At 47.7% G+C, this 17,855-nt stretch overlaps 1 protein-coding gene across 6 annotated transcripts in view; it reads left to right on the top strand.

Moving 5' to 3' along the window:
* Window positions 1-17,855, top strand: part of Osbpl3 (oxysterol binding protein like 3) — a 183,769-nt gene that overhangs the window by 142,963 nt on the left and 22,951 nt on the right. For all 6 annotated transcript variants that reach the window (XM_052719296.1, XM_052719295.1, XM_052719292.1 and 3 more), the window contains 3 exons: window positions 183-276; window positions 4,515-4,765; window positions 8,284-8,421. In XM_052719296.1, the coding sequence (XP_052575256.1) occupies window positions 183-276; window positions 4,515-4,765; window positions 8,284-8,421 (483 nt within the window). The remainder of the gene's footprint in view (window positions 1-182; window positions 277-4,514; window positions 4,766-8,283; window positions 8,422-17,855) is intronic.

Below are 17,855 nucleotides of genomic sequence, written 5' to 3'. Positions count from 1 at the left end.
TGCTGTGAGCATCACCTAGATAGATTGGGGGGTGTTCTATGAAAATAGTACCCCAAATTATTTCTGTGGATTTGTAGTGTGAGACGTGGCATGCTTGGTCATTTGGAGTAGGATTTTCTGAAAGGCTGGCTCTTTCTTCTTGCTCGCTCTCTCTCATGGGTATTATCTCTCCTTTCCCACAGATTTCTGATGACGACTCATATGTCAGTGACATAAGTGACAATCTGTCCTTAGACAACCTCAGTAATGACTTAGACAACGAAAGACAGACCTTAGGTAAGTGTTTACATTACAGGATCTCTGGAAGCCTGCAACTGAGTGTGCGCACGTGCGTAGGTCAGAGGTCAACCCTGGGTGTCATTCTTCTGGTGTTATCCATCTTATCTTTTTGATACAGGGTCTCTAACTGGTGATGGAGACTTCCCAGTTAGGCTAGGCTTGCTGCCTGAGAGCCCAGGGATTCTCCTGTCTCTGCCTTCCAAATGCTGAGACTACAAATGTGCACCACTGGACCTGATTTTTTTTAATTAAACAAGGGTGTCCCTTGTGAGTCAAGCATTTACTCTGTAAGTGCAATATAGGACATGGTATTCTGTATTCAGATACTGAAATGTTGTTATAATTCAAGAATTTGATAGGGCATATGTAACTAAAAGGTCCAAGTGATAGTCAGCTTCAGATTATTCAAGAGAATACACTCTTACCTCCTCTCAGGGTCTCCTAAGCTGCCCCTTTTATTACTGCTTAGTCCTAAGAAGGAAAATGATGACCAAGAAAGGTATTTCTGGGTCTGGCAAGATGGTTCAGTGGGTAAAGGTACTTGCTACCAAACTTAACGATCTGAATTCAGTCCCTGGAACCCACAAAATAGGAGAGGACTGATACCCACAAGTTGTCCTCTGGCCACACACACACACACACACACACACACACACACACACACGCACGCACACACGCACGCACACCTCACACTGTGGCACATGAATGCCAAATATAAATAGATAAATGCGGTTTTTAAAGAAAGGTATTTCATTATGTGAGTCTGAGCTGTGGGGTCCCTGGAGTGCCTGACTGACTAATCCCAAGCAGCTAGTGACTTCAGGAAGCAGAGTAGTCAAGTTAGGAAGATGCCCATGGAGTGAGTTCCCCAGTCCACGATCCTCCGCACAGAGCCCTGAACGTCAGTCACTCCCCATCCTGGCGTCTGGTTTTCCCCAGTGAATACTCAAAGCATCATCCACCACCATTGTCATATCTAAACAGAGGACCGAACTGTGCCAGATCCCTTTATTTCAGTGTCTCAGCTCAGCGAATGTTTGTGAACTATGTGGATAGATTGTCCAAACACTCCAGAGCCACTGCTTTGAGGACTCCAGGGGCAGGTGGGTAACTTCCCACCATCATCCACAAAGTCCCCTTTCAGCATCGCCTGCTGGAAGGAAGATAGTTTGCTCTATAAAGAGTCATCTCTTGATAGAAAAACCTAAAACCCGGTGAGTTAGAAGCAGAAGGTCACAGACAAGAATGCAGATTGTTTTCTGTGAACACAAAGAATGAACAGGCTCATGAAGAAACATCACTCGCTCCCTCAGTGAGCAGTGAGTGGTAGGAGCACCAAAATGGTGCTCCAGCTACAGAGGGGGAGATGGTAAAGGCTGAGGCCCCTCCCCCATCTCCCAGAGGCCTGAGGGAGGGAGTCAGGAGAGCATGGAGTAAACAGGATGCTGAAGTAAGGAAGAAAGGATTGGTCCAGGACATAGTCAACGGCCATGCTGCATTAACAGCAGCTGAGATGAGCATGGAGGTGGCCAGGCCGCTTCTCTAGCTTAGTCCGTGGCTGTTTAGCTTGAACATAGCACATACTGGGTGGAACTTTCTTCATCTAAGCTTGAATACCAGAATCAGATGTCCCCAGTTCTCTGTAGACTTTCTCAGATGGTGACAGGGTTTCTAGACATCTTGAAAAGGCGCCTTCAGAGATAACCTTCATGTCCTACAACTCAGTTTGCCTACTGAGGAAAGAAGAATTAAACCCACTCTGACTGTGGGTGTAGCTCAGTTGGAAGAGTGTTTACTTAGCATGCGTGAAGTCCCGGATTCCATACCCAGTGCCACATAAAATGAGACATGGTGGTGTTCACCTGTAATCCCAGGGTTAGGGAGGTAGAGGCAGGAGGATCAGAAATTCAAGGGCATCCTTGGCTACATCAAGAGTTCAAGTCCAGCCTGTTGGATATATGAGACTCTGTGTCAGGAAAGAAAATGTAAATGAAAACAGCTAAAGCAGAGCTCTCCAGCTATTAAACTAGGATTCCAGAGTGTGCAGCAGACACTTGGTGTTTGGGGTACTTCCTAGCAGTTTCTCGCCCAAAAGAAATCACAGGTCACGTGGCAGGACCTGTTGCTGTGCTGAATGCCGCAGAAGTTAAGTAGCTGAGAATATGGACTGAAGGGAATCCTTGAGCACCAGCTCCAACCTATCCCTTGTTGGTTATGTGTGCTGGTCCCTCCTCTCGGCCTCACTTTCTTCATCTATAAAATGGAGATGATAATACCGTTTACTTCAAGAAGTACCCTCAAGAGGAAGAAGACGAATACACGTCAGAGGCTGAGGTGACCGGCACCGTGAAAAGAGGGTGCGTGTGGCATCAGTAGTGTGGCTGTGGTGCTGGAGTAGCAGTCTTTGAATTGTAGACTAGTAGACCAAAGAAAATATGCCACTACCCGCAGAGCTGTTGCTGAAGAGGCCTCCATTTTCACCTGTGCGCCTGTGTCAGATTTTGCCCATATAACCAGTTAAAGTAAATTTGGAACTTAACCGGATGCTTAAGTTAGCATGCAACTGCACAGCATGACCCCAATTTCAGACTTTTCTGTTCATCAAAGCTGCCTCTTTATTCAGAGCTACTGGTTATGTAATGAGTGAATGCTAAGTGTTTATGTTTAATAAGCACACAGAAAGTGGCGTGTTATCTGTTCATCAGTACAGTGAAAAGATGCCATTTGAAAAGAGACACAGGGCAGGAGAGAGACATCAGAGCCTGAGACAAAAGTGGTGGGCAGTTTTACGTATGTGACTGTAAACGTTTCGCTCATCAAATCCTCCGTGGGCCAAGCTTAAACGTAAATGCCAACTTGGGATGAAATTGTAAAACCAGATACAAAATTGTAAAATGGACAGAAAAGCGAAAGGAGGGGAGTTGATGTGTACAGGGTGAAGAAGAAATGATCACAAAAGCATTCCAGAACACACCAGAAAGTTCTGCAGTGTCTTCTGCTCACCTCGTGGCAGCCTGGAAGCAGAGGCAGGAGAAAGGAACAGCCCCAAGGGACCACTCTCTCCACCCCCTCCTGTCCTGTAGTCCACTCACTGTAAGGCAAAAGTCAGTGACCAGCCCATTGATCAGGACAGAGAGCTCCTGATCCAGCCAGGTCTCAGGAATTGGATCGGTCAGCTGGGGAATCCGGTCTTCAACACATGGGCTTTGTGTGTGGTGGGCGTGGGGCATCCCACATCTACTCAGTTGTCTTTTAAATAACATTCGGATCATATGAACCAAAAGCACTAACAGCCTTTCATGGCAGTCCTCAACCATATGTGCTGATAAAATGATCAGAGGACCAAGCCAATATCTTGATGTGTGGATAGTCCATATTGTTGGTCGCTGATAGTCCATAATGTTTTCTTTGCATTTTTTGAATTGTAGCTAAACATCTAGAAACACTTAATGGCACAACAGTAATGAGCGAGCCAATACATTATGATGTGTCTATACCATGGAGTATTATTTACAGTCATTAAAAATGATATAATTGGAGAATTTAAATAACAAAACTATGCTTTAGACAGCTGAATAAGCAGAACATAAAAATGCCCCTACGGTATGAATAATACAGATAGTCCCAAATGTAAAGGGGCACTGTCTGAGTTGGTAGAATAATTGATGGAAACTATTTCTTTCTTATTTTTCTAGAATAAATACAATTTAGCCAGTAGGTAGTAAACAGCTAACATCCCAGTACTGGAGATGTGAAGGCAGATGATTGTGCATTTGAGGCTAGCCTGGGCTAAGACCCACAGAGTAAGACCACATCTCAAACAACACAGAGTTCATTTTCAGAATTTGATGTGGTTAAGCTTTCAAATTTATACCAGTCTAACCTGTTATTGGCATGGAAACCCGATTTCCGTTCTTATTCTGAGTATGAAGCTGTGAGGAGCTAGCTTTTGAGCGGGAACTTAATAAGTCTCTCCAGGGATGAAGTGCATGGCTTTTAGTGTATACAGTTTGGGGCATTTATTTATTTAACGGTACCAGGATTGGTGCATAAGCATGTGCTCCCCTAGTGAGCTATACCCCAGCCCTGAGTTTTGGTATTTAATTGCTCAGAATTCTTTTGCTAGTTTCTAGCTTTCCATCCTACACTGCATAACTGGGTTTGATAGTGAGTACTTGCTAGGGTTATTTTCATGGACTAGCTTCCTGGAGCCAACCAGAATTCTTTCCTTGCAGGGCCTGTTCTCGAAAGTGGTGGGGAAGCCAGGTCCAAAAGGCGGACCTGCTTGCCGGCGCAGGGCCCCAACACCAGTAGTGTCAGCTTATGGAGCATCCTGCGCAACAACATCGGGAAGGACCTGTCCAAGGTGGCCATGCCGGTGGAGCTGAATGAGCCGCTGAACACCCTGCAGCGGCTCTGTGAGGAGCTGGAATACAGCGAGCTCCTGGACAAGGCTGCGCGCATCCCCAGTGCCCTGGAAAGGATGGTGAGGACCCCACTCCTGCACTGTTCTTCTGAGCCATTCGGAGCCCAGAGGCCTAAAGCCCAGTCCTCATTCTGATTGCTCCTTAGAGATGGTCATTTCTCGGAAGATTCTCAGTCCTCCCCTTCCTGGCTGTGTGCAGTTACCTCATCAGAATCTGCAGTGGGAAAGGAAGGGGCCTTCTGCAGCTGGTGCCTGCCTGGGGGCGGGTGGTTCTGTGCTTGCTCTTTCTCTGGAAGCTTCCATCGGATGGTTCTCATAGGCTTGGCTGGAAAACATGCTTTAGGCCGGCTGGCTGTGTTTATTTTTACTACCCTGGGTGGACAGAATTTAATTTCTTGAGCTGTTTCTCTCATCCAGAGTAAATTTCCCTTGAGAATGTTTTTGTTTATTTCTGGAATTGTCCCATTCATTCCTACGCTTTTGGAAAGTATCATTCACAGAGGGTGTTTTACATCATGACACCAGAAAGCAACCCCCACCATCACCACCTTTTCCTCTCTCTATAGAGCTATTTAAATAAGCAATTTTGTTTGTAAAACTCTTGAAAAGATTTGTTGTGGAAACTGTTCTCCTGGCTTCCTCTTTTGGGAGCTGGTGATCAGTCGCCCCCTTGCCTGGGTGGGGACTGGGACTTGAGTGCAGAGCTTTCTTTCATTTGCTGCCTGGCTAAGTTGGAGAGGAGTGTGCCCTTGGGCTTCACAGAACTAGTCAACACCCCTCCCCAGCCTCCACCCCCGTGACAGGAGGCAGACCCCTTCAAACTCCACACAGCCTGCAGTTCTCAGGCTCAAGGAAGCTTCTTGGCTGCCTTGATTTGGAAACAAATGAGAACCTCAGCTCCTGGCTGAAAGAGACATCCCATTGCCATTCTGCCTGATCTCAGGACCTTCTTATCAGAGAGATTTTTCTCTCTTGATGTTAATGATCATAAATGCCAAAAACCACAAGTTGTGATTTTGCCCTTTTTGTTGAATTTCCTTAGACAGTGTCTGCTGGAGATAGGGAGGCAGGAAGCTTTAAATCTAGTGTTAAAAGTTGGCATTTATGGTGCCTTGCCTCAAAGAAAACCATTCACTTTGAACATGAAAATATTCTTTTGTTTGTTTGTTTTTTGTTTTTTGAGACAAGGTTTCTCTGTGTAGCTTTGGAGCCTGTCCTGGAACTCGCTCTGTAGACCAGAGCTGGCCTTGAACTCACAGAGACCCACCTGCCTCTACCTCCTAAATGCTGGGATTAAAGGTATGCGCCACCACCAGGCAGATTCCCAACATCCATATGACTTGCAATCTTCCCTAACTCCAATTCCAAGGGATCCACCATCATTTTCTGGCTGGCCTCCCAGGCACTGAATGCATATGGTGCACAGCCATACATGCACACAGAACACACACACATAAAATAATAAAATTTAAAACAGAAAGGAAGAAAATATTCTAAAGTGTGTTTAACTCCTGTGGCAATTTAGAACCCTTAAGATCCTCAGCAGTTGGTCCCGGTAAAAGGGAAAGCACAGTGGTGCACAACTGTGGTCCCAACCCTGAGGAAGCTGAGGCAGGAGGATTGGTGCACATTTGGGACCAATTGGTCCCTAGTCTTGACCTTGGACAAAAGGTGAAGCTGAGCATAGTGGTACACCCTGTAATCCCAACACTGGGTGATCTGAGGCAGCAGGATTGGTGCAACTTCGAGGCCAGCCTGACTTATAACATGAGATCTTGTCTCCAAAACCAAAGGAGAATAAGAAAGTTTTAGGCAAGCCCCAGTGGCCACAGCACAACCACAGAGCCACAGCTGCAGCCCGAGGGTGTCTGTTCCTGCTCTGCAGTCATCACATTCTCCTTTGTAGGTTCTTGGTGTTGCCAAAGAGAAGATTTTGTTCTGCCTGCCCCGCCTTACTGCCCAGCGTCATGGGTAGTACTGGGTTCTTTAGTCTGCTGGTTTCGGTTTTCTCCCAAAAGATGTATTAATGTATTTGTAGGAGTGTGTGCTTGAGTGAGTTTCTATGCACCACTTGTGTGTAAGAGCCCTCAAAAGCCAAGAGAGGATGTCAGATCCCTTGGCACTGGAATTTAGGCAGTTGTGAACCACCATGTGCCTGCTGGGAACCAAGCTCTGGTTCTCTCCCCGAGCAGTAAGTGCTCTGAAATGGTGAGCCACCTCTCCAGCCCTGTATTTTAAAGGAGACTCAAGGTGTTTGGAATTCCATAGAGACAGTGTGAGCTTCCTGTTTGGTGTGTCAGAAACAGAGGAGGCAGAGAGAGAAGCATGTGTCTGAGTTTCAGGAATGCAGCATGGACTGGGGATGGCTTAGTCAGTAACATGTTTGCTGTGCAAGGACGAGGACCCGATCCCCAGCACCCCATGTCAAAGCCAACAGAGTAGGAAACCCTTAGCACCGGAGGGTGGCAGGACAGGTGGATTCCTGGAGCTTGCCAGCCAGATGATATCATTGCCAAATTAGTGAGCTCCATGTTCGTCGAGAGACCCTGCCTCCAAAAGAATATGGTGGGGAGCAATGTTGACCTCTCACTTCTACATGCATGCTTACACACATGTACATGACACAAGTGCACATGACACACATGCACACACACACAGAGTTATAGATGACACTGAGTTAAGTGTAGCAAACCTCGTACGATGTTCAGAGAAGGCTGTTGAGACAGTTTCTATTTGGTATCAAGAAGAAATCTCCGTGTCATTACTTTCATGTAACTTTGAGGGGGAAAGCAAAATACAGACGAGAGAATCTGTTTCCCTCGATGCTCTGAAAGAGGCGCTGAAGACCATGGTGGAATCCACGTGGTGACGCTCAGAAAAGGATTTTGCTAATCCCGTGTGGACATATAGTTTATTCTTCCCTCCTCCTCCTTCCTCTTCCCTCCTCCTCCCCATCCTCCTCTTCCTCTTTCCTCCCTTCTCCCTCCTCCTCTTCCCCCTCCTCCCTTGTCCTCTCACACCCTCCTTCTCTCCCCCCACCCCCTACCTCTCAATTTTCCTCCCAGAAAGACAGAACTTCCAAGGGCCTCTGGCCTGTTGCTTCTCAGAGTGTAACAATGACTCTCACACTTTCTTTGGTCAATGAGTTTAAGTTGGCAGGTTTCTACGATACCAATCGGTGACTAGTTAAACGTATTGTGCGTGTTTCTGAACTGGGGGGACAGTTTTACTTCTCTGTACTCTTTCACTGTCTGCCCCGAGGCCCCGATGTTGGGATTGCCGGCCCTGGCTGGCTGCGTGTAGAGGACTCAGCATCGGCATGCTGTCGGATGAGTTTTATCACCTCAGTCAAATCACCCCTTCCAGATTTCTGACACCCAAATAAGCGGGCAGTTTCAACAGGTTGGTTTGTTGTCTTCAGGCCCAAATGAACATTATTTAAACCTCCAATTGTAAACTTAAGTTGGTTGGGTTGCCTTTAAGAGCCTTGTCTTTCTGAAGTCAACATGGGTTTTATTTCTTCGTGACAAATTTCTTGGTGACACGGAAGTGAGCCTGTCCTTTCCTTCCGCTCACAGGTATACGTGGCCGCCTTCGCCATCTCTGCATATGCATCCAGCTACTTCCGAGCAGGCAGCAAACCGTTTAACCCAGTCCTTGGAGAAACGTATGAATGCATCCGGCAGGACAAGGGCTTCCAGTTTTTTGCCGAGCAGGTGATATGCGCCCTTTGTGTTTGTTGAGAGAATTGCTTGTGTCTGCTCTTAAATGTGCTTTTGAAATATTTATTTTCCTCCTTTCTCTGGCTTCAAAAGGACTGAGGTAATTACAGGCTTGACAACATAAAGCCAGGATATGTTTTCTCTCCGTGGAAGCTCAGCTCCTACCCACAGCACACGGGCTTTGGTAATTCTGCGCACCTGCCTGGTTACAATGCAGCAGCATTAGCTCTCCTGCAGATCATTAGCAAAAGGAAGTGCCAAGGCCCAAGCCTCTGCCCAGAGTGTGACTTAGAGAAGAAGTGTGCCCAAACAGTTGTTACCGCCATTCTGGGGCCTGACTGCCCCTCAGAGTGGGTGTTGTGCAGTGGTCTAGATTTTTACTGAACAGGAATCACTGTATGTGTATTTATTATTCAAAGCAACAACTTGTATCTCTCTTTTTTTAATGTTTACTATGTGCCTGGTACTATTGCAGTTGGCTCCGACCCTGCAGTGGAGTGGGGAGGCTGTGGGGATAGACAAGAGTCCCTATCTAATGGGTGATCATGTCCTTATGTGGCCTGAGGTCCACTGGATCCTTCCACACAAGTTAGCGTGGAAGGTTCAGGAGCCAAGCAGCTCCCATTTGAAGCACAGTTCTGTTTCCTACAGGCTGTAGAGCTCGGGACAAGTGGAGGCGACGCCATCATTTGTGTCTTCTGTGGTCCTCGAGCAAGGTCTGATCTATGAAGTGTGGCTGTGCAGCGTGCATTGGAGGATGAGTGTCCCGTGTGTTTGCTGATGTGGAACACCCCTCAGCTAAAACAGAATACGTAACCTTTAGAAAGATGGAAAACACCTTTCAGGAGACTAGTCGTCATTGCTCCCATGATTTCTCTCCCAACTCCTAGAAAACTGAGGGTAAAGAAGGAGTGTGGGTTGCTAAATATTCTTTCCCTTCTGGTTATTTTTGTCAATGGAATTGCATTATGGGGACTGGGAGAGAAGGTGTAGCGAGCTTGCCTTTTCTTTTCTTTTCTTTTCTTTCCTGCCTCCTCCCCGCCATCCCTTCTGTCTTTCTTTTTCTTTGAGATTAGTGTCTCACTCCATATCCAGTCTGGCCTCAGACACGCACTCCTCTTTGCTGCACCTCCCAGTAAAGGGCTTGCAGGTTCACAACCACCTCACCCAGCTCCCCGGAAACTGATGAATGTGGTGCTTGTCTTAATGCAGTATTGGCTGGGTGTGGTCGTGCCTGCCTGCCATCCTACTGTTCAAAGGCCTCAGGCAGGAGGGTTGAGAATTTAAGGCCCATCTTAGATTCACAGAGAGTTCTAGACCAGCTTAGGCTGTGTGGTGAGACCCTATCTCAAAAGAGACAATGCAAAAACCCAAACCCAGAACCATTGTGTTCCCTGGAACTCAGAGGAAAGTGACTATATAAAAGCCCCGATTGTATCGCCAGGTGAAAACGGAGCAGTAAATATTCCTTAATAAGGGGAGGTGGGAGCTAAATCAGTAGTCACGGGATCCAGTCATCTGTCTGGTTCAGATTCAGCTGGGCTATTTAAATACTGAATTTAAAATGGAATGAGAGGGAATGAAAACATGGTTTGGTTACCATGGTGTTGTATGCACTCTTGTGAAAAAAAAAAAAAATGAAGGCCTGAAATACCCCCAAACTCCAGCTGACAATCAGAGCAGAAGGAAGGCCTCTAAGGGGAGACTGACGTGAGCTGTGGAGAGGTGAGTGGCAGTTCCCTGGAGCCCCGAAGGGGTGGCACTAGTCACAGGCTCTGCCAGCACATCGACTGTGGGACTTGGAGAGGAGGACCAGGGCCCATGCGCAGGTGCTCAAGTACCCAGAGAGATCACCAGAGAGTTCCAGAAAACTTAGTCTTTGGTTACATGAATTGGATTCCAAGGCAAAAAGCAAAAAAGGCTTCTGGCCTTTTTCTGCGGCACAGGCGGTATCCTCTGTTCAGAGTGCAGCCTTGCAGGAGTGACTTATGTCCTTGGAGCCTTTGCCTTTACCCAGTGGGGATGGCAGTACGTGGCTCATGGGCTGTAGGAAGGCTTAAGTGAAAGGATGCTGTGGCAATTACACACTTACACGGAAGAATACGTGGTTAATGGTTATGGCTCTTATATCTAGAGGGGACTTTAAACACCTTTAAATAGTGTTAAGAATAGGTTAAGAGGAGTGATAAAAGCACAGAATTACAGTAAGATGCATTGTATCTCCACGCTAGCACAAGAGGCCGAGTGCCTTCAGTGGGACCGAGTGAGCCCTCAGGCAGCCGTATGCGGCTTTGCTGTCATCATGACCACGGACGGTCCTGATAGTAATGGAGCCATATCATCTGTCTGGGTTTTAGCCCTATGGCTCAAATAGCTGCTGCTTTTAGTGCACCGAAGAAAAGCTGAGCTTCTCCAGATGCTACCACTCTGTGCGTTTACTGGCACTGAGGGGGAGTTACCCATTAGCAGGTTACTTGGGAAGCAGGGTTATAATCACAGGAGAATGTGAAGATGTGTCTGCCATCTGCCCTAGAAATGGTCAGGGTTGGGGTCAGAGTCTCCTTTTCCTGGGATGCTGGGCACACCTTAGCTCTACACACACACACACACACACACACACACACACACAGACCTTCCTGGGATGCTGGGCACACTTTAGCTCTACACACACACACACACACACACACACACACACACACACACACACAGACCTTCCTGGGATGCTGGGCACACTTTAGCTCTACACACACACACACACACACACACACACACACACACAGACCTTCCTGGGATGCTGGGCACACCTTAGCTCTACACACACACACACACACACACACACACACACACACACACACACACAGACCTTCCTGGGATGCTGGGCACACTTTAGCTCTACACACACACACACACACACACACACACACACACACACACACACACACTCACACTCCTTCCTCCCATCCTCATTCACCCTCACCAGATGGCGCACTTATGGGAAGCCCTCTGCCATAGCGTATCTAAGGAGCATCACCCATTTCGTTTCATGTTCATGCCTGCTCGTGTGACTTTTCTGCTTCTGGCCCGGGACACAGTCTACCCCATGGAGGCAGCATGAGGCTGCACTTGTCCGGTGTGTGCAGGTGACAAGCTTTTAAATTTGGAGGGATTCTGTGCTTTCCTGAACCTCTCTAAAAGTATAGGTATCTAAAGGACCATAGTAATGAACTGAGTGGGGGCCCCAATTTAAGGTGCGCGCACGTGTGTGTGTGTGTGTGTGTGTGTGTGTGTGTGTGTGTGTGTGTGTCTTTGCATGTGTGTGCACATGTGTGCATGTGTATGTGCATGTGAATGGAATTTTATCCTAAAAATGGCATGGATGGAAGTCACATCTCCCAGCTAAAGGCCCAAGACAGTTTGCCTCTCCTAACTTTTCTAGCTAGCCGTCTTTCATTGGAACAGTGGTGGGTCTGTTCCCTCCTCCACTCCTGTGACTCAGTTAGTGCAGTGCTGGGTGTGTGGCTCTTCGTGTCGGAAGTCCCAGGGGGTGAAGCGATGTCTGCTCCAGAGTTCAGCTAGGTCAAAGCCTATTTCTCTGCCGTGTTGCTCATCGGGAAGACGTGACCGCATGCTACGCAATGGCTCCTGTGGTCGGAAGCCGTTTCTACTTCCCATTGTCCTTACCACCACTGAGTGGGACTTTTACATAGTGCCCTCTGCCTCTAAAGTGTGTGGTCACACTTGATGTCTAGATTGCCCAGAGTGGCAGGCCACCCAGGGGCCAGCTTCAGGCAGGAGACCAAGGCCAAAGGAGCAAGGCTTCCTGTGTCTCCAGATCCCATTTCCCTCCGGTTCCTTTCCCTACCACTCTTCTGGGGTCATTTGTAAAGTTTAGTTACTGGGCTCAGAGATATCAGAGTTGCTGACCATGGATGTGAAAATAGCCTTTGTCTGTATTGGTCAAGGCCTGGGACCACAAAAACAACACCACTCTTTCCTCCAAAGGAATGAGAGAGAGTTTATTCTGGAACCAAATATGAGTGACCATGTGTTGAGAACACAGAATTAGGCTATCCCAAATTCCGTTTTCCAACAGGGTAAAGTTTGGTAGCAACAGAGCAAAGTAAGTCCTAAGCCGACGCAGTAGGTAGGTGGTTTACAGCAAGGTGGGGAAATCCCACCAGAGGCCTCAGATGCCGTCTGAGCACGTTCTTAGCCTTTTGGTTCTAGTAAGTCAGACACAAAGGTAGATGAGGAGTGGCTATTAAGGTGGCTGAAGATGCCCAAAATAAATTGTAATGAGGCTTTGAACCTGCAACATTCCAACCCCTCCACCATCTTTGAAGTTCTAACCAGTTACCTGCCTTGTAGAATGTTTAATGTAAGGTGAAGTTCTTTCCAGGAATTTGTGTTCACAAACCTTTCGTCCTCCAAGTGCATGAAGGACTTTAGCCTTTTGTCGTGGGGTGTGGCCCTTGTGACTGAGAGATGCTCAGGAGTAGGTCATAAGCGCTCCCGATCTGTGTTCTAACTTGTGGCCCGTCTGCCTTTGGTGCAGGAAGCTTGCTGCGGCCATGGCTTTCTGTGAGCACTGGACTGGGGGTCTGGGAGGGAAGGCCTTCCTCCTTCTCTGGGCTCACACTTGGGGACTCATCTCCTTAGGCCCACTGCCAGCCTGGGGTGAACACACTGACTCTGGGCGCCCCTGAGGGAGAGACGAGTGAGTTCAGTCAGCTCTGCAGGCTGTTCGTGCCTTTGAGCAAGGCCCGGTGTGGAAGGATGCTGCACGGGGGGCCACTTCTAGAAGTTGCTTTTCTATTCACATGGGACTCAGTGTCGAGAGCGTCTGCAAATGATCAGGTGCAGGAGGGTTTGCATCAGAAAAACGAAGAAGTCATTAAGACGCAAGACCTAAAAGCTGCAGTAAGAAAGAGTCCAGGAAAGTCACTTTTCCCCTTGCTCTTCGCACGACACTTTTTTTTTTCTACTTTTATTGATTCTTTACGGATTTCACATCATGCATCCCGATCCCACTCACCTCCCCACACCCCTCCCATCCACCCTGGCAACCTCCCTATCAAAATTTAAAAGGAAAACCAAAAACCAACCAAACCAAACCAAAACAGAAAAGGGAGAAGAATCTCATCCTGGAAGCTGTAGTGTGGGCCGTTGAGTTACCCCGTGGTCAGCTCTTTAGTCCATCTTTACTTACAAGTGTTCACTGCCAGGAGTCATTGGTCTGGTTCACGGCCTCTGGCATCCACTGCACTATCAGTAATGGACTCTCACTGGGGCTCCTCTTGGATATCCTGTTGTTGTCCTGTGGCATGGGGATCCTGTCATGGAGAGCTGTAGGTTTGTTCCCTTCACATGCTCCAACAGCTCATAGATGAGGTGGTGTTGGGGTGGGCCATCTCATAGCCCTGCTTCTGGGCCTGGGCGGTAGGGGCCTTCAGGTCTTGCCCAGGCAAGGTGCAAGATTTTTCTCTCTCTCTCTCTCTCTCTCTCTCTCTCTCTCTCTCTCTCTCTCTCTCTCTCTCTGTCTCTCTCTCTCTCTCTGTCTCTCTGTCTCTCTCTCTCTCTCTCTCTCTCTCTCTCTCTCTCTCTCTCTCTCTCTCTCTCTTGCTGTAGGGACATGGAGACGGGGTGTTCAGATGTTCAGCTCTCCTGTTCTCATGCCCTCAGGGCTGGCTCACCTGCATCCCAGACAACAGGGATAGCTGTACTGTGCTGCAGCTGGTGAAGGGCAGGGCTAGTTCTCCCACTCCCATGACCCCAGTGCCAGCTCTCTCTCCTGCCCTCCTGCCGGCCCTTCTTCCTTCTCTGCTGCTCCCTGGAGAACAGCTCTCCTGCCTGGTTCATTCGTGTCCTTTCTCGGAATCATTCCTATCCCAATAGGGGCCAGTTGTCTACTCCTGATTAACACTGCATTGTCTTCAATGACTATATCAGAGGGGAAATCCAAGCTGTTCATATAAAGCTATCGATAACTTGAGAATAATGCTGCTCAGTCATGGCTTTGTGCCCCTCTGTGTTTCTAGGTCATGTAATCACTTAAGGTGTTTTGGGGTTTGTTTTGCAAGAAGCTATGTTTCTAGTATAAACCGTGGGCTGTGAACACAGAACAATTGTCATGTCCTGTCCCCAACCCCTCCGCCACCTCCACACACACCAGCCACTCTTCTGGGCACCGTCTTTTGATGGTCCGTCAACAAGTCCTCAAGTCCTAGGATTTCCCTTCAGAAGCCTCTACCTTTTCTACCAGTGCTGGCCACCAGCCCAAGCCACCATAAACAGTGGCTGGCATTATTGCACCAGACTGGACTGTGCTCTCGAGTCCGTGGCCAGTTCCTGGAGGACCTAGCACAGAGTGATTGTTTTAAGCCAAGGGAATGACTACTGTGTATCTTCCTGTAGCTTCCCAGGCCACTTGGAATAAAATATGGAGCCCCGGCCATACTCCGAAAGCCATCCAAGGCCTGCCCACCCTCCTGCTTCTTCTTCCCTGCCTGTCAGCTACAGCCACACTGTTTCCAGGGCCCTGGCTCCTGCTGTGTTCAGCCTGTGATACCTTCCCCAGATGACTTTATGTTTGGCTTTCTTATTTCCCCCAGCCAAGTAGGTTTCCATTGTCAGAGTCCTACCCAACCATTACTCTTTATGTAATGGCTCCACCCCTCCCAGGGCCTCATCTTCAGGTGCCTCTGTGCCCCCATTAACACTTAACCACTGCTGACAAACTGGTACCGTGTGTGCTGTCTGTCTGTCACTGCTTCCACTCTGACACATCACAGGCACTTAGCCAGTGTTTGATGAGTGACGTGTAGAGAGAATGGTTCCTTGGCCCCTCTCGGGTAGTGCTTATACTCAGTACTTCTCTGTGTCATGTGTTACCCTGCACTGTTAATGGTGTCAGGACCTGGGAGGTGTGTAGCTGGTCTCTGGCAGTTTCAGGGGAGAAATGGTGTTATTTAAGTAAGGGATACACTTCTTCTAAAAGTGTAAACCCATAACGACTGAAATACATTTCCCTCTTCTGCTTCTGTGCCCATCTGCCTCCTATACAAAGCATAAGCAACACATAAATAAAAAGTGATTGTCAGTGGGAATAAAGGCCTCACATACACAAATAAAGCATAAATTATAGAACATGTCCCCTGTGTTGGGACTTGTGGAAAAGACTATATAGACATACTTGTGGTAAATGTGACTCACTGGCTTCATGCACACTTGGGAATTCTAACTAGTGAGGGACTGCTGCCCCTTGGTTGGAGAGGAAGTGATAGGCAAGAGGACTGAGACCAGGTTAAATTGTGCAAATCCAGTAGGGCACTGTCTCCTCTGGGGCCAGATCAGGTCAGATTCAAAGCCATCTACTGCTTGTTTCCTTTTTATTTTACTGTGTGTGTGTGTGTGTGTGTGTGTGTGTGTGTGTGTGTGTGTGTGTGTGCGCGCGCGCACACTCGTGTGTCTTCAGATACCCTCGGAAACCAGAGAGGGCACTGAATCTGTTGGAGCTGGAATTGCAGGTGGTTATGAGTTGGGAACCAAACCCGGGTCCTCTGCAAGACAGCAAGTACTTTTAGTTGCTGGCCCCTCAGTCCAGCCCCCTTCACACGCAATCTTTCTTTTTCCTGGCTTAAGATGTAGTAATAATTAGAGACTGACCGGGTTATCTCAGTACTCAGGATGCTAAGGCAGGAGGATCACAAGCTTGGCTAGCCTGAGCTGCCTAGTGAGCCTGTTTCGAAAATAAAAAAAAAAAAGCATCAAGACTAAACGATTAGCAAAGACACAGCAGTTGGCCTACCTCTTCTTCATACTGTTGAAAGGCTGCCAATCCCAAAGATTAAGTATCAGTTGGCAATGAGCCCTTTCTGGGGGCGTTCAAAATGACAAGCCCTAGAACCAGATTTTCAGATTGCCTGGTATCTTCTGGTGTTCGTATCTGAAGATAGTGAGAACAGATGTTAGCATTAGCATAAGTTTTGAAGTCAAAACTTCTGACTTCATTCTACAAAGAAATAAATGCAACATAGAGAAGTTAGAGAGGTCAGATTCGAAAGATTTGTTTTTCTTTAAGTTTCCCTGAAAAGGCTTTCATGGTGTGCTGTGACCTTAAGAGGCGCGGGAGCCATCTTTGGAAGCAGTCTCTGCTGGGTGTGCAGAGAGAGCGCTGGATCTGTGGTGAGATGCTGCACATCATTTGGGGAGCACTGGGTAGCAGGTTCTGTGCAGAAAGACCGTTTCCTACTTTATAGAGGAAGGTTAATGAAGACATGAGACTACTGTGTCTTCATGAAACAATTAAAATTCCATCTCTCCCAGGCCAGCCAGAAATGACTGGGTGTGAAAGTGCCTGCCTCCAAGCCTGGTGACCTGAGTCCCATTCCTGTGACCCACAGGACCACACTGATTCCTGCAACTTGTCTTCTGATCTCTACATGCTAACACATAGTAAACAAACAAATAAATGTAAAAAAAAATTAAAATCCACAGCCATCTTTCGGTTCTATCTAAAGGCAGGTGGCAGAACACTGTTAATCTGCTATAGCGGTCTTAAAAGATCATACCTGCATTCTTATAAAATGTGTCTATACTTTCTAATATCACAAGATCCCTCTAGTTCCTATGGGCAGTATGCTTCTCCATTTTACAGGATTTGAAAATAATTGCAGAGCAGGTGCATGGTGTTTGTATACAGTAATTTGCTTTGATGTTTATATTTGGTGATCCCCATACACTTAGCAAGTTCTTGATGAACTTGATGATGCCTGTATTGCTCCCTCCCATATTCCATGGTTCCTTGCCCTGCCCAGTGGGACATGGCAGGTAAGTGGAGAACTGTGGTTGGAGGAGGCAGCCTTATTCCAGTTTAACTGTATGCAATCCTGTGGTTTAAAATTCAGCAAGCCTGTTCTGAGAGCTCTCTCAGGGGAGAAAGGAGGATGATAGAGCGCTTTGTCATAAAACTGTCGCCAAGTAGTTGGACTTTTAAAACAGAAGCAGACGGTTGCTTTGATTATAGGAGCTGGGGCCCTAAGACAGTGAAAATTTCTCTCCAAAACTGCAGAGAAAAGCAGGGGCCTTGTGGCGTCAGACACGGGGAACTAAGACACATCAAGCCACAGCAGGGTTCCGCCTCCTCCTTCCCATAGCGGGGATTTCAGTTCATTGAGTAATCCGAAGGTGTGGGTGCTATTTCTGTCTTCTCTCTTCTTTCCCAGCTCCGCAGTCTGTCAGTTAAGGCTGTGGCAGGATGCCTGGGGATCCTTCAGCCCTGCAGCTCTCCACATAGGGGGTGGTTTACAAAGCAGGATCCCCAGCATGGGTGAGCCCAGTGGCTGTGGACTTGTCAGCCCCCTCTCCCCTCCTGTCTCCTTACACAACCGCTTGTTCCAGACAGAGCTCAGTACTGAGTGGTGAGTGTG

Source organism: Peromyscus californicus, unplaced genomic scaffold, assembly GCF_007827085.1.
Source record: "Peromyscus californicus insignis strain IS unplaced genomic scaffold, ASM782708v3 Scaffold_6__1_contigs__length_162567912, whole genome shotgun sequence".
In the NCBI taxonomy this organism is placed as follows: domain Eukaryota; kingdom Metazoa; phylum Chordata; class Mammalia; order Rodentia; family Cricetidae; genus Peromyscus; species Peromyscus californicus.
Note: the sequence above shows the minus strand (reverse complement) of the source record. Positions and strands in the feature narration are given on the sequence as shown.